The sequence below is a fragment of the Pomacea canaliculata genome, linkage group LG6 (genome assembly GCF_003073045.1).
Source record: "Pomacea canaliculata isolate SZHN2017 linkage group LG6, ASM307304v1, whole genome shotgun sequence".
Lineage (NCBI taxonomy): Eukaryota > Metazoa > Mollusca > Gastropoda > Architaenioglossa > Ampullariidae > Pomacea > Pomacea canaliculata.
The window spans coordinates 23,621,012-23,637,446 of record NC_037595.1 but is presented as its reverse complement, the minus strand read 5'-3'; the positions used below and the strand labels follow the sequence as shown (position 1 = coordinate 23,637,446).

Genomic DNA, 16,435 nt, shown 5'->3' with positions numbered 1-16,435 from the left:
ATAAAAACTAAGTGAGCTGCTGTACTGATTAATGGAGGCTGACTTAACTCGCAAATTCCCTGCAAACCAGATGTTTCTTAAAGGTGATAATTAAAAAAAAAACATATCAACTGTTTTTTATTTACCCCATTCCAGAAATTTGCATCAAAGTGTATTGTTTCCAGGTGGCAAGCATCTATGGACCACACAAAAAAAGTCACACAATTCTAGACCTGTTACAGCCAGCTGCATTTGTATTTGATAATAATAATGGTCATTTCTTTTAAGCTGAAGCTTTCCGTTAATGTTTTCCAAATAAGGTAGTTCCTCCAGTGAGCCTCTTGTTGACATGCTTGGACTCTTTATTTCTAATAATCCAAAGGGATCTTGTGGTCTTGACTGGTCGTACACTTTTCTATCTGGACTTGCAGCCAACCAAAGTGTATCTGGATGTATAACAATGGATATAGGTTGACAGTATTTCCTTTCCGCTGGACAGATAATGAGAATAATCAAGTTATTTATGAACACAGCAGTAGAGTATGCTCAATATAATCACGTACATTAAATTGCATGCATAAATTAAGAAAGTTCCAAATCACGCCAAGATCACTAATGTACAATGAAGTATACTTTTTTCTGAGACTGCATGACAACCACCTCCCCTTACCATATGTTTAGATGGAAGTCTAGCTTTTGCTAAAGTAGCTTTTGGGCAAAACCCACAATTTTAACTGAGGGTCTAAAATCTCTTTAAATTATAAATATGGTAAATACATATTTTTTAAAGGCATTGAAATCCTCTTACAATAAACCAGACAGCCAGACATGCTTAAAAAGAGTGGTGTGCTTCTGATCCAGTTTATTCCCATATACTCTTGTAATTGTTTATAGACAATCATATCTAGTGCATGTGTGCTTGTAAAAGATATTTTAGTTTTGTAAATTTTTGTGTACTCACATTACTGTATGCTTCAGCTGCTAAAGGCTCATTTGCAATTCCATCTTTCATGGCCTGTGTCATTCTTGTCTTGGAAGATTTAAGTCTTTTAGACAAGGCTTGGAAATCTGAAGAATGATATTGAACTATTTAGAATTAAACAATGCTATCTTCTACTTGAGCCTATTAATTTCTTAAATTGAAAAAGGCACTCTGCATTGGCAGTAAGCATTGAAAAACTGTACCAGTCACTGTATATAAGGTGACCAGACGTCCTGCTTTAGGCGGGACAGTCCCGATTTTGACCTCGTGTCCCGCCTGAATATCGGGCGGGACGCCCAATGTCCCGCTTTCTGGCTTTCTGGCAAGTACATCAAATGTCCCGATTGTCTTTAAAAATCACTTTTTTCGGCGTTTTTTGACGGTGACGACACCATCATCGGCACGTGTCCCGCTTTCGCCCCCGAAACGTCTGGTCACCTTACTGTATAACAACTATATTTTAAAAAAATGTAATAAATGTGCATAGTAAAACAGAAAAGCATCACAGGATCAGATACAAACAATAATATACCTCATATAAAAACAAAAGAAACCATGTAAATACCTGGATAGATGCCAGTTTACCGAAAATGTAAACAATGCAAGTTTTCACCTCCACTACTTAAAATTATTTTTCTCTCTCATCAAGATCTACCTCAGTATATGTTATATATTTATTTAAGAATATACATATTTTTTTGCAATTATATTGTATAAGACTATATAGTCAATCGCACATTATATAATATATTCAATCGCATATTCAGACAATAAGCTGCGATCACAATCGCACATTCACAACCTGGCTTTTCTACTTACCCTGCACGTTGAATAAATATTTTTCGGCAAAATAGTTATATCCACGGTCATGGTCGCGTTTTGCCGGGCCTCTGGAACTAAAGGCCTCGATATCTCCGAACGAAATATTAGGAACACACTGCAAATTTCTGCAGTAGTCTACATAGCTGTTTGGCGTTCGCGCTTCTACCATCTTCGAAATACTTGGACAGGAAGTGACGGAACATAGCTCTGCGCATATCTTTTCGCGCACCTTATTACGAAAAGGTCCATACAACACCGTTACCATACCTTTCCATTGGAAATGCTCGGGTACCTAAAGGGCTGCACCTCCCTCAGTGTACCCCGTTCAACACTACCTTGCTAGATCCGGGCCGGTTACATTAGCTACCTCACCTTTTTCCGTTTGCGCTGTCTGCCAGTCCTTTTGATGATAACAACTCTGTCCCATCATGATTCGTGCGCAGGTTTTTGTCTTGCTTCTATGGCTGTTGATGTGTCTGTATTCTGGCTGTTGATGTGTCTGTATTCTGGCTGTTGATGTGTCTGTATTCGTTTGTTTGCTGACAAACCGTTTGTCTTGGTCTGTGTCCGTATGTGCTAATTTTCTGTCAGTCTTGGTCTTTCTCTTATCAAGAAAATTGAGCCTTGTTTAAGACAACAAATGTGTCATATTAAATCCCTTTCTTAAAAAACAAAACCACGAAAAAATTGGAGGGGAAAAGAAACTATAGAAAGTCGAATTTGTTCCCTTTGACCAATTTTACCGGCACTATGTTTCAATCAACAGCGGCAGACGTGAGTAAAGGAACTAATAGTGAGTGAATTATTCTCATCCTTTTTTTTTTCATCATTATTATTAAGCACATACACAAACCTCACTCTTGAGTGAATACTCCGCTTTCATGGGGACCTAGTCTGTGAAGGATACAACACTTACACTCTCTTCCCAATGGGAAGCTGGAAACAGGTAAAGAGCGGATTGAAGGGGGAAAAAAAAGTCAAATAAGAATATACAGATGATTGTCCCGTCTACTCTGAAGGTAGTCGCTGTACTTTCATTGAACACAGCAGATCTGTTTCATGATGCTATTCCTTATACATATATAGATAAGAAAAGAAATGGATTATGTGTCATTTTTAATTAGTAGGCGTGCTCACATTTTAGACGAACATTTACTAGAGACTCATTTTACCTACCTGGGCCACACTGCTGTTTCCAGGAAGAAAAAAAAAAGAGCATAACTATACAATTAAATGATAAGCACAAACAAGATTCATTCGTTCCCCTTACACGTCCGTTGTGTCAAAGGTAATTTTGAGCGAACTAATCAAATAATGCAACTAATATACATCAAACAGGATGGTCAACGTTGGTATTCATCGGTGCAATAAAACAGAAGGAAAGTTAAAATACAAAACAGGTAGCTCGCATACCTGAAATTCCCAACGCCTTTCGCTCTGATCACCTGAAAATACGCGGTGCATGTTAATTAACTGCACCTTTTGACACCTCTTCCACCCGTGGGTGGCATTCTTTAACCTTTCACCAGGACACGTCGCTGTCAACAGCACTGGGTATTTTGGTCGAAATTCCTCGCGTGCCAGCCACATGGCGAACTTACAGACACACCATGTGGTGCATACATTGTTTTAGGCTCGCTGATGCTCGTGTCGCAAATTATAAAGAAGAGACATGCGGCTGGAAAGCAGTAATGACAGAGGTCATTTTCTCGTTTAGAAAACAACTCTTTCGGCTCTCTTACATGTTTAACCCACTATCCACCACCAGTTATTTGAAAACGGTTTTCGATCAGGCCGTTAAAACGATGGATTGTTAATACAATCGACACCTAAAAGTATAGTTCTAACCGAAGAGACGATCGTAACTGAATGCTAGGTATTGACTCAGAATGTTTTTACCTCATTTCCTCGCCTGCTCGCGTTGACAGCGCCAAAGGGTGCGACCAGGATGAACGACGGTGGGACATATGGGACAATACTCTTGTATATTGATGGCGAGAGTAAAAGAATTGCCTCCCTTTATAAGTAACCACGCCACTAAAATTCCATCAAAGAAAGACCAGCCTGTCTGTCTTCAAGCTGCCTCCCTCCTTGCTTTTTAGCATCCTCCGTCTGTCAATACTGTTTGAAAAAAAGCGATGAACATGATCTTTATCTCGCATTTTCCCATAAGCTGACCACAAAAAGTTAGGAATTATGGTGGGAACAGCGATCGACGCCTCAGGATCGTGAAGAGCATGGGCCACTGTCGCCAAGTTGTTCAGTTATTGCACCACAAGTCCGTAGACATTGAACTGCAAGACTGGAGACATTGCTGTACATCTTCTTCTTCTTCATCTCCTCGTGCAAGACTCCGAGTGCATTATCAGTAAACCATGACGATTACGATCCGGACGGTAGTGAGGGCAAAAGGGCCGAGACAGTTTATGTGAAAAATACAGCCTCGAGAGTGAACTGACTTGCTCTCCACTATCAGAATCATGGAACCTGGCTTCCCAGACTCTATTCTGGTGTTGGACTTTGATTGCCCTCGTTGGTACGTCAGACTCTATAAAAGAAAGAGGTCTCTGGGAGCAAAGGTCAGAGACTTCTGCATTCGATGCGAAAATAAAGTCGTCTGGCTGAAAAATGAGGGTGTGAACTGGGAAGAATTAAAGAGGAGGTCGAGGCAGTGGGGGTGATAGAGAGAAAGAGAGTTTAGGGGAACCGTATAGTGAGAACATTTTCACTGAATGAACACGATTTAGATGGAAGGTAGGCGTTTACCCTTTTAAAGGTCCACCGGAGTACTTTTTATCCCCAAAGACTTGGTTGAAATTAAAATAAGAGAAATAATAAATATTTTTCAAAGTCTGAGGGTATGAACGATTTCCATCCTCGAGATACAAACCTACAAATATGACGATTCGCAAAAAATAAATAAATAAATAACTAAAATAAAAATAAATAAATAAAGACGCGAGACAGATTATTGTTAGGCTCAGCGTTTCATTCCCAAACTCTAGACAGGGTTATGTATCCATTACACATTAGCCAGCTTGGAAAAGTACGCTGCGCCACACGGGAATCGAACCGGCCAGATGCGCCCCACTGAGCTCAGACGTCAGTGCTGTAAACACTCGGTGATCTGTTTCCCAAGTTTAATCAAGTCTCGTCGTTGTTCGTTTGAAAGCTTTAGGATTCAGTCTAGCTGTCAGTTTTTAAAAAATGAGTCTTCGCCTTAACATTTTGTCTTCTCATGCCTCATCTTTAGACACGTCGACGAATAGCTTACTGGTTAATCCCTGTATTTAGAATCGCACAGCTGACAGAACAGTGCATGACATCGGAATAATCATCGCTGTCATTCTCAATGATAGCTTTTTAGGAGCTTTCCTGCCATACATCACGGGAAAGCATGATTGTACCCTGACACTTTTGTATTTCCTACCTACACTTGGTGTTCGTCCAACACCAGGTCAAAAGATTTTTCACGGTTTTAAACAATACACGAAAAACTGTCGCATTCCCGTATAATCTTTCGGAGTAAACTGAGCCAAAAAGGAAAAAAAGTTTGGGGGGAGAGAGAGAGGTGAGGAAGGGGTAACGTGTAATGTGCAAACAAAACAAAACAGAAAAATGTTAGAGATAGCTCATGGAATAAAACTGGCTCCCTGCCGCGTGAAACATGAGAACTTCATAAATAAAACATGGTGCTGCCACCACTTGACATCGACCTGCAAAGGGCGCATAACTACACGACAGTGCGTTTGATAGAAAGAAAGAAAAAACAAATGAAAAACATTAAGCCTTGGGGTAAAAGAACATCTCCGTGGCTGGCGTGAATATTTTATAAGAGCTTAATATTCAGCAGCTTTAGAATGGAGCGGATCGCGAAGGAAAGAATACAGGATGTCAAAGGTAATTTATCCAGTGTGGACAAATTCAAGGAAGAGAAGACGTGGAATGAAAAAAGAAATGTGCATGATCGTCTTAAAATAATCTCCCTTTCGGCGAGGAGTCATCTATTTTTTGTGTAATTGAATTTTATGGAAGCCTTGTTGACAACGTGCTATAATAACCTCTTGAGATTAATCCTTCATCTCTTTCTTTGTCTCCCTCTTTCTCTCTCTCCCTTTCCTCATCCTATTTGAACCTTACTTTGACCTTATTACCAATAAACACTTACGAGACATTCTGATTTGATTCAGGATCGATGCTTCTGAAATATATACTCGCAAATATAGATATTCTACTCCCGATTTCCAGTTACTCTTATGCCCCTTATATGGTGATGAAACAGACTTTTTTTATTCGTTTGCACACCTCTGAAGTCTCGAGTTCATTCAGCACTTTATAAAATTTTCCAGTTCTTGGTCGTACTTTAGACATGCTTTGATTTCTTGGAAGCATTTCTAGTGAAAGATTAGTTAAATTTCACACTCTTGGTCTTATTTACCGCGTATGTAAACTTCTTGATTGTAATGTTATAGGTAACAGTGGTTGGAAGTTTTCATTTCTTTTAAGTAAGCTTTAATTTTTGGTTAGTCATTTTTGGCAACGAGTTAAGTAAGCTTCAAGTTCGTAGTGAAATTTTATAAATACTGGAGCTTCATGTGTGTTTTGAGTTTTTGTTAGCCATTTTATGCAAATTCTAACCCGGGACATAGTCAAGGGGTTACCGACGAGCGAGGGGGAGAAGAAGAAGAATGAAAAAAGGGCCTTTCACAGCTCTGCTTTTTTACAAGCGATTCCAGATTCATAATCGATTCTCTCCCATTTTAATAAATATGCTTTGAGCTTTTCTTTGCTTCCTTGATTTCAAAAATCATTCTTTCTGCAATTCTGAAGACTAAGGCTTGTCAAAGGACATTGTGCTCCTGTTCTCGCAACCCCACCCAAACGTCCCCTACTCCCATCCTTCCTCCCTGCCTCCACGCATTACACATGCACACACAACTAAAGCTCGATCCTTTAATTTCAAGTGTAAAAAATTAGCTTGATTTCCCTGGAATGGAATGCGCAAGGGTTAACTGTGTTAGAAGGCAGTCCGTGATGAAGTGAGGACATTTTGCAATCTCTTCGAAGGCCCTTCTCAGCAAGTCATTGAGTGAAGTGCTACAAGCTGAGACGAATTCCCAACTGGGACAAAAGATTCTCTTACAACTGATGAAGATGGCGTCGAAACAAGCGTTGGCGCCTCAACGGTGTTTACAGAACATCTTTCTTTCATTTTTTTTCTTTGACTCGCCTCTCATCTTGTCAGCATCTCGGTGATGTTGGTGTATATGTGTTTTGGGCAGCCCGTTTAGGAATTTAAGCTTTCCTTATTTTGTATTCCAATGGGTGTGTGAGAGAGAGAGAGAGCGACCTCGCAACCGCGTTCGTCCGTGTTGACATGTGATTATTGGTCCCCGTAATAGAAGATAAGCCATCCCTAAAGGTAAACCAGACTTTCAAATCCCCAAACACCATAACCCTTTTCTAAACTCACAAACAAATAAAACTCACTACATGAAAAGTCACAGCATTAAGCAGCACGAATACGGTAATCTTCGTCTTCTCCACTGCTGAGCTTTGTTGGTCCACTTCTAGCATGTCTTAGTTTTTTGTCTGGTCCTCATTCCCCAACAATGAAAGGAAAATCCAATGAAATTCCGCCTTTACCGAGTAAAACCTGTGCCCACAGTAGAAAGCCAGCTACGCCAACCCTAGGCCTGTAAGTCAAAAGCAAAGGATCTGTTTGCGAGTCCCCTGTGTGCACATGCAGCATCCCCAGTTAACGAGGGGAGAAAGGGAGGAGGATGCAGGCTGCCAACCAGCCCAGAGCTAAGGACCACGCCGGACAGGATGTTCAGCAAGAGTGACTGCCGCTGCAGCTCTTTCGACTGAAGCCCCATATATATATAATTCCCTTCATTAAACTATTTTTTTCCCCAGAAAGGTGTCATCCACGAGGTGAGAACCCTACCTGCCGGGCTTTCTACAAACGCATCTGTTGAAACTGGTTTGTGTATGTGAGACGAGTGAAAAAACCAAGAACTTTCTGATTCAAAGCATCGTAAATCAGTTGGGTCACACTCTAATCATTTGCCCAACGACATTCCTCCTTCACCATCCCACCCTTCTACTTTTCTCATCCCATCCTAGTTCTTCCCATATTCTGAAAATTAAATAAAATTTTAGAATAAACAAATAACTAATGTGAAAACCTACATACTCTTACAAGTTCTTCGGTGTTCTGCACTCGCTCACCCCACCCAGCCAATAGAGCCACCCCTCAACACCCTCAGGACGTTCCCGCCTTTCGTAGAAACGGAGGAAAAAGCGTTTCATGGGGAAGACTTGTCTCTTGTTGCCTCCACTCCAAGCCTCTAATAGAGGCGGTGAATGGACCGTTTGCCTGCGTTCAAACGAAGTCGAGAGGTTTGGTTATGGTTCAGAGTCAGTGGAGCGTGAAAAACTGCTTCGTGCTCGGGCGACTCCAGCTTGGGTGTTGAGAATGAAAGTCGAGAGATGTAATTTGTGTACACTGCCTTTGGCAGCTAATTATTTTGAAGTTAACATTAAAGGGCCGCTCTTGCCGCACACGTCACCACTCTCTCCTATCCATGTATCTTCACGCACATAACTTCTTTTGACTGTTTGCAACCTTGTTACTTGCGTTTTGTATGAAAAGGGAACGAATGGCCCCTTTCTCCCCTAAAAAAAAAAGGATAATTTGCCATATTGCCCACGCTCGATTAATTTTAATGGCATTTTGAAATGAAAGACATGGCCTTCCACCAACTACCATCCTCACACACCTTTTTGGCTTTTAGCTACCTTGCTATCTGCGTTCTATATATATATAGCTATAACCCAGGGTTGTTATCCAGCTGCACCATCATTTTCTGCAACAGCTTTGAAATTTTCTTTACAAAAACAAGCAAAAAATAAATATTTCTCTTATTGTCTTAAAGTATGTTACAGTGTTGTTTGGATTTCCTCAACTAAACTTTGTAAGCTAAGGCAAATTCCGAGTGTGTGTACTCACTAACCCTGGCATTGTTCCCGCTCTTCACCTCACCCACCCCACTGCCACCCTGCTAAGCCTGCTTATGTTGTAGACGCGATACCTGGCGGCAAACACTGTGTCTGTCCATGACACCGACACACGAGGGAAGGTTTCGGCCAAACATGCGCAAAGCCAGAATATAAACAGAACGAACAGGCAGCGGATGCACCCGGTGGCACGGTTTAATTCAAATCCGGGCTTTTGAGTAATGATGTGTGACGTGAGGGACTGAGCCAGGTGACGTTACACACGCAACAACATTTCCCGACGGAGGAGCCGGGATCTGAGAACAACGCTATCGCGCCATCGATGAGACTGGGAAAAAAAATACTCCGAGGTTTGTTAAGGGTCGATGGGTTGGGCGGTTTGTTACAGAGAAGGTGATGGGAAAAGACTCTTGTGGACTGGTGAGAGTGTTCAGGTCCATGACTGTTATGAGAACTCACAATCGTAGGTTTCTCACGTTGACAAGTGAGATGTCCACCATCAGAGTTACACAGATTTACAAAGCATGCTAAAATTTCGGATAAACACATATACTGTGAAGGTTTTGATTATTAAAATTTCATTAAAATGTTCAGTAGAAGATGTAGCTAAAAATATACAGAGGAATTTTAATTAAGGATAGCCTAACGAACCTGTGAATAGAAGGGTAAAATCTTTAGCATACTTTCCAATACGTATGTGATAAACGAAAATTTTAGTCAATATAGAATTGGAAGGTTTTACTTGGTTGAACTCCAGCTTACCATTTCGATTGCCTTGTCCTTTAATGGGTGTGTGAGTTGTGGTTTGAATTGTCATGTGACTGGCCCCGGGATCACGTGGATAGACGCAGATGCCGGCAAGGTCCTTTAAGGGGTCCTTTAAAAGTATATGTATAAATTGCAACATACCAGCTTCACTATCTGTATTTTTTTAACGGTCTGGAGGAAAGGTGCACCTTGACAAGCAGATTCTTTATGCGCATCGGTCACCGTCTGTTAATCTCCATCGGCAACGCTGTAGCGAGTGGAAAGGCAACTGATGATCAGGGTTAGTGTGGCGGAACCACTCGCTTACCCTGAACACTATTCTTCACGGCTGGTTAACGAAACATTTAGCAGTCTGTTCCGTGATAAATAAATAAATATGTGTATTTGTATAGCGCTTTTTCCCACCGCTGGAAAGCACTTTACATTTACACCCATCCATTCACCCACCCGTAGATGAAAGCCGGCATACCCGAAGAAAACCACTGAAAGGACTGCCCACAGGTGTCACATTCAGACAGAGAAATATCGGAGTCGAGATAGAAGACATGGCAGATGATTTTCACTCATTTAACTGGAAAAACTTCCCTCCTGAAATATATTATTGATGAAGTTTTCTTGAGGATATACTGAAGCTAGTGGCAAAGCAGGCTCGTTGAAGTTGAAACACCATTCCTCTTAAAACAGAGGTTTTTTTTTTAAATTTTAAAGAGGTTTTTACTGAAACTAGTCATGAAAAAGGCTGGAATGTATCCACTTGTTTTGCACACAGCTTGTGTGCGTCAGTTCTACGCCCCTGAAGAATGTCTCTCGCCGCTAGGTGGCGTCAACCGTGTGACGAACGTTTGCGAAGATTTTCTCGGGTTTAATTACACGAAACCTCCGCGAAGACCAACCAATCCGTGGAGTGCTCATACCCCCAGGGTTTATTTAACCTGAAAGCCTGTTTTAAAGGCTGAAGGATATGAAGGATACTTTAGCGACAAGAAAAGTTACTTATATATAAGTCTACACTTACACTATCAAAGTCCAGACTGTACAGTGTACTGAATGTTCTGTATTGTGCATTGTATTCATCCCGATCACCCTTGAAGCTCGTCGCAGTTACTATAATCAGTCTTATCACTAGTCCTACCAGTCGAAAGATTCTTGTTTGCTTTCCTGGCCCCAAGAAACGGGGATGATAACGATAAACCAAACGGCTTTGAGAAATTCGAGTCAAGCAGTTTGCACTGAACAAAGGTAGCCACTGATTGTTCGCCGCTGCCTTACAGGGTTCTTGAGGATATATCTATAGAAAACAGCATCATACTGAGCATCCCGATGGGTGCCCGCCAGTACAATCGACTTAGCAAATAAAAAATGCGACAAGATCTTCATATCCGGCGTCACGAGCGACACAGAACAAAGTCTCGAACTGCGATATGAGATGTGCCATGAGATAAAACTTCTACTGAACTTTAAGTTGTTGTTGTTGTTGTTGTTGTTGTTGTTGTTGTTGTTGTTGTTGTTGTTGTTTAGTCCGCATTACCGCGTGTAAAGGAGACCCCAGAGAGTTTAGAAATAAAAATTTATGTAGGATGGATTGAAAGCGCCACTTGCAGGCTCCATTGAATCAGCGACATCACAGACAGCATCACTAACCCTTATCACCACCACCAGCACCACCATTAAATAAACATCTACTACTGTACGCCCCATTGCCGTCTTCTATGTTTAAGTTATGTCCCCTGACTCTTTTGCTTCCGGATCTCCTGCCAGTCCTGCTGCGTTGTTGTCCCCCTTTGTTCACTAACGATCTTCTGATGCAGGCCACGTCCCTTGGCTCCTCCCTTGTCCTCTTCATCTTCAGACTTCCCTTCCATTCTAACTGCCCACCCACCCCTACTATTACTGCCACCACCACCACCACCACAATTACCACCACACATACACGTGCTATACACTGGTTCCTCAGACTTCAACCCCAGCCCCCAGCCCCTATTCTTGACTCTCGGTACCCCAAAACTCCAACATCATCCTCGTTGCGTCTCCTCCTCTTCAAACCTTTTACGCTTTCTTTACAATCATCTCCATGTTTAAAAAAATATAAATGTAAAAGAAAATGAAGAAGCAGAAGCTGACAGAGTGTGTGTGTACTCTGTTCGTCCTTCCCTTGTTCCGATCACGAAGTTGATTTCATCGTGCTTGTGGACACGGATGCCTGGGGGGACAGAGGAGAGCTGGGGGAGTCACGGCCGTGGCTGCTCTGTTCAAACAGTCGGCGCCATTTTTGAGGACACGGGCGGGTAACACGATGCGTGAGGTCAAACAAATCAGTGCGTTTGAGAGAGTGATTCGCTGCTTAATAACCGTCTCTGTTTCTTTCAACGAAAGGTTGGTGCGCAACGGGAAGAAGCAGGACAGCAAGGGCACGGCACTCGCACTTGCTTGGAGGATGCTCTCGCCACCTCCCCTACCTCCCTTGTCTTGCTTGGTGACACTTTCAATTAAGGGACGCAAACATAATCAGTTGTAGACAGTAGACCATGCTGACAAACATGGCGCACTCCAGTGAAAAATCCTTTGAAAGCTCGGGCTTGCACGCCCAGGTGGCGCTGTCGCAAGAGCACTTTGTATCTCGTTACACCCTCGTGCATTCCTTAATTGGGGGATTGGAAAGGTGGGAGAAATGTGCGAGTACCTGTTAGTTTTCTTGGAATTTTTGGTTTAGAAGAAACCAGCCAGAAATGTCTGGTCTGCTGACTGTTGTATAACGTGTTTCACAAATATGACCTGCACTTGCTTCTGGACATCCATCGAGACAATGCAAAAGTATTAATAAAAGAATTAGGCAAAAGTTAGTACTATTCTCCAAGTGATAATTATTCTCTGAATGTGAACATTGCATCACATCCTACCTACGAACAAGTTCTAGTTTAAATTTCAATTAAACATGTCCATTTTCTTGATTTTGTAAACAAATGTTGATGTCATTCAATACTAATAAGTGTACAGTGCCAAAATAAAAGACTTTGGAGCAGCACTGTGGAAACTTTTGAACAATCGTAAACTACTTCCATAAACAATATATATATAATAAGTTACACTACGAATTTATTATTGTTTGTATTACTAGAACTGGATCTGTAGATAAAGCTTTGGACTTCATAACTTGGAAAACCTTTGCTAAGCATTACGATCAAGAGCAGCACCAGGGTACCATTCTTTCCCTAAGGCATCGACGACGCCGATGTAGATAACGACACAAACATAACATCGATTGCTTTGCACATGTCTCAATTAAAGACCCGTCTGAGTGTCAAATTATGTTTACATGTTTGTGATCAGATCATTGACATCATTTCTAAAGATATGTTCAAAAAAATTTATTCTCTTCATTAGACGAAGGACTTGGAACATCACATCTTCCACAGGGAGACAAAGAATGTCTTTCGTCTAGGCCTCGTTCATCCACGTCACAGAAATACTCTCGATGTCATGGCAACGCCTTATACTCAAAGTTTTTTTCAGTGGCTGCTGTCCATAAGAGAAATCCAAGGTTAGAATTGAGGTCAGTCCACTCGGGATTTTTTTTATTTCGCCTTAATTTATTTTTTCTGAAATACTACCCTTTTTTGTCACTAACTAATGACCGAGGTATGTTCTGTTTACCTGCCAGAAACTTTGAGCTCATGATGTCATGTTCGGACGCGGGTTAGCCTTTAAAACTTACGACTACAACCGCTTAATTAGCGCCAGCGCCGGACTCTGCGAGGTTTGCACACAGCGACTCCCGAAGTGGTTGGGGGTGGAAGTGGGGGGAGAGAGAAAGACATGGAAAGATTGGGAAGGGTGGAAGGGCGAAGGGGTAAGGTGCGAAGCCGCAGCACCCAGCATGCAGTCTGGCGGCACGGCAACCCTCGCCACCGTCGCGACGTAGTTGTGTGCACAAAAATGTTTGCTCGCGCCCTCGTATCACGTGGTCTCCTCGTCCTCCGGCCCTCGCACCGCTACATTCCGAACCCTGGGACGTCTTGTCTCTTGCCTCTTGGAGAGGGTGGGCTTCGGTGGTGGGTGAGATAACGGGAGGGTAGACGGTATTGTGCATGGTCTGGAGCCAAATGGATGTTTCTTCTTCTCTCACCACCTCCAGTTAAATCCGTTAATTTAAAGTTTATCCGGAACGCGCGTTCTCCTCCGTCTTAATTATAATTATATGAGTACCTGTGTGTGTGTGTTCATGTATGTAGGGTAACTGCGGGAAAGATGTTTATCATTGTTTTTATGTCATGTCAACAACAAAGGTTTCTACCATGACTAGAGGATAAAAACTTCCGAATCCATTTTTTATCACCTGGTAAATAGTCCGGAGTTTGAGGAAGGTAAGAGAGGCCGACTGTTTAATGGGCAGTAAAAGAAAGAATGAATAAATAAGCATTTAATGGGATTTTTTTACGATCGGAAGGTTTTCTCTTCTCTACTGTGACAGAAACCGTTACAATGATGTCTTACCTTGTGTGTGTGACAGACAGAAAAGAAAAATACGGGAGAGAGAAGGGAAAGTACTATGCACACTAATAAATAAGCAGACACACACTAGCACCGCCACATCATCACCCAATATTGCAGTTTATACTTTTGCCATACATTTATTCCTTGCCGACATGAATTACACACTCCTTGCCTACAGTTATATATCAGACACACCCGCTAAATAATTCTCAGGAAGAATAGAACCGGTCTAAACTGTATTTGCGAAGGATTACCAAGCTTTACTAAACTCCAGAAACTTCTCCAGCCTGTTCGCTAAGCTAGTAGTCTCCCTTGATCCGCACGTTTTAATGGCGCTGCCGGCGAGGGCGTGGTCACCGTCTCTCACCTGACGCTCACCTGTCACCTATCGTCTCACCTGTCGGCACCCTTGATCATCTGACAGTGTTTATGCCTCAATATGCGCGCAAGCGAAACAGCTTTCTTTGCTTGGAATTATGTTTAAGAAGATCGATTGGCAGGTGCTTGGCTCGGGTGACCTCTCGATAAGGGAACTCTTTAGTTTTTGGAGGCGGGAAAGGTAGAGGTGGATGTTGTGAGAAGCTTGATAATCGTGCATGGCTGGGGCCAGACGGGCTTCTGTGCACCGCAGGTTGCTAAGAGCTAATTGCATGGGTAGAGTGCAGCAGTCAGCTAAATTTGTTTAAAATTTTTTAGACAATTTTGTTGGCAGTAAATTACCTGCTAGTGCGAGAGGCTCGAGATGTTGGCGAGGTCCCGTGGAACCTGCTCAATGTTCGAGGCAGCGGACTGACTGACTCTGCCATAAAGATCTGATGTGTGAGAAAGAAAACAAACAATCTTCACCCCCCAAAAAATGAACAAACAACCTTCTTTCTGTGTTTGTGAATCTCTTGTATTCACTTCAGTGCAAAACCTCTGATATCTTTATTTCCATCTGTTTCCTTTGCTCCAATATAATTGAAGACGAGCTTGTTGTGTTATAATTGGCGTGGCAGGTGATACAATGTAAAATTTCTATAGCCCAGTATATGGTGTATGAGATGAATGTAAGTGGTTCATCCTGTCAAAATCATGCAAAGTGAAGCCCTTCCCTTCTCGTCAGTGATATTACAGATTTTCAGCTCACATATTTTTGGATGTATACTTTTAAACACTGACATATGCAATCAGGAATCCTTTTTTTTCCACACATTACCATGGCAAATACTGTAATCGGTCCCAAGATATCCTAATGCTCCCCCGCCAGAATAAACTATGGGGACAGCACTACTCCTTAGGAAGGGAATCAGAACTTAGAAAAACGGTCAGAAACAATTTTCAATGTTCACCTTCCTCTCTAACTGAACTTTCAACACTGGCTTTAGTTTTGTAAAATGAATTTCCTTTGTCTCTCATTCTCAACGGTGTCCCAGAAAATACTCACAAAAAAATACAATGCCTTATGCTGCAGTGTTATCTCCTCTCCCCTTGTTTTCCGGATGTGGACAATAAATGATTGTCGCAGGGCTTAACTGACCGTTAACAGCATGTCGCCTGTAGCAAACAAGTTAACGTCTACAACTTGAGACAATATGTTTTTTACAGTCCTGCGGTCTCGCCAGTCACACATTTTTTTTTTCCTTGTGTGAATCATTTTATTGTCAGTCGCACTTTCTCTCTCCTTCCTTCTTTCTTGCAGGCAGGGGGACTGCAATAACTCTGGAATGCCGGATCCGTGGTAAGCTCCCCTGTGGAGAATCTTCTGATAAACTTTGAGGTTGGTGATAAGCACCAAGTATGTCTAAGGTTTATGTTTGAGGGTAGGAGGACATTGGCGCACTTAAGCAGCAGGGAGGAGTCGATAAAATTTGAGTATTAAGAACGGACGACGCCAGGGTGTATTCAGGGGCGAGGATGCAGCTTCAGGTTCAGTCAGGTGAGAACGAGGCTGCACCGCTAGAAGCTTCTTCAACATGCTCGCACCCTGCAGGGGCAGAATTTTTACTGGGCGCAGTTTCCTGTGGAGGTTTGCCTAGCAAAGCACGATCAAACTCAAAGTATGTGTGGTAGGTTTCCATAAATAGAACGTAAGAATATATAGTTTGTTGGCGAGATGACACATATGTTGGTCTGTGTTATTGTTGTCTGTGATGAGGTTGTCGGTGTATGCAGAAAACTTTCATCTACGAGTTGTGCTGCACAATACAACTGAAGTTGTTATATATATATATGTAAATATATATTTGTAACAGCATATTGGGAATAAAGTCAAAAAGTAAAAGTTGTAAGTGGTTCACTGTTTCTAATTCCTTGAGGGTCAAGTGTGGACCTCAGCACCCTTGTGTTTGCTGCCTTTGTCTTCGTAATAAATCAACACCCGTTTCTGCT

General features: G+C 42.0%; 1 protein-coding gene across 2 annotated transcripts; it reads right to left on the bottom strand.

Annotated features, from left to right (window-relative positions):
* Positions 1 to 215: 215 nt before the first annotated feature.
* On the bottom strand, positions 216 to 2,141 carry LOC112566230. 2 transcript variants are annotated; one of them, XM_025242275.1, is made up of 3 exons: positions 1,781 to 2,141; positions 941 to 1,047; positions 216 to 470 (listed from the first exon to the last, which is right to left on the bottom strand). In XM_025242275.1, the coding sequence occupies exons 1-3, from the start codon at positions 2,046 to 2,048 to the stop codon at positions 348 to 350; spliced, it is 498 nt and encodes a 165-aa protein (XP_025098060.1). In that variant the 5' UTR covers positions 2,049 to 2,141; the 3' UTR covers positions 216 to 347. The 2 variants fall into 2 exon arrangements, with proteins under 2 accessions (XP_025098060.1, XP_025098061.1); XM_025242276.1 differs by having other exon boundaries at positions 216 to 425.
* Between the last annotated feature and the right edge of the window lie 14,294 nt (positions 2,142 to 16,435).

Bases quoted from the DNA above. Each gene is read 5' to 3' on its own strand.
- LOC112566230 (XM_025242275.1), bottom strand. From the start codon at position 2,048: ATGGTAACGGTGTTGTATGGACCTTTTCGTAATAAGGTGCGCGAAAAG. The intron at 1,048-1,780 runs GTAAGTAGAAAA...ATCATTCTTCAG, and splicing joins ATATTTATTCAACGTGCAGG to ATTTCCAAGCCTTGTCTAAA. The intron at 471-940 runs GTGAGTACACAA...TTATCTGTCCAG, and splicing joins CAGCTGAAGCATACAGTAAT to CGGAAAGGAAATACTGTCAA.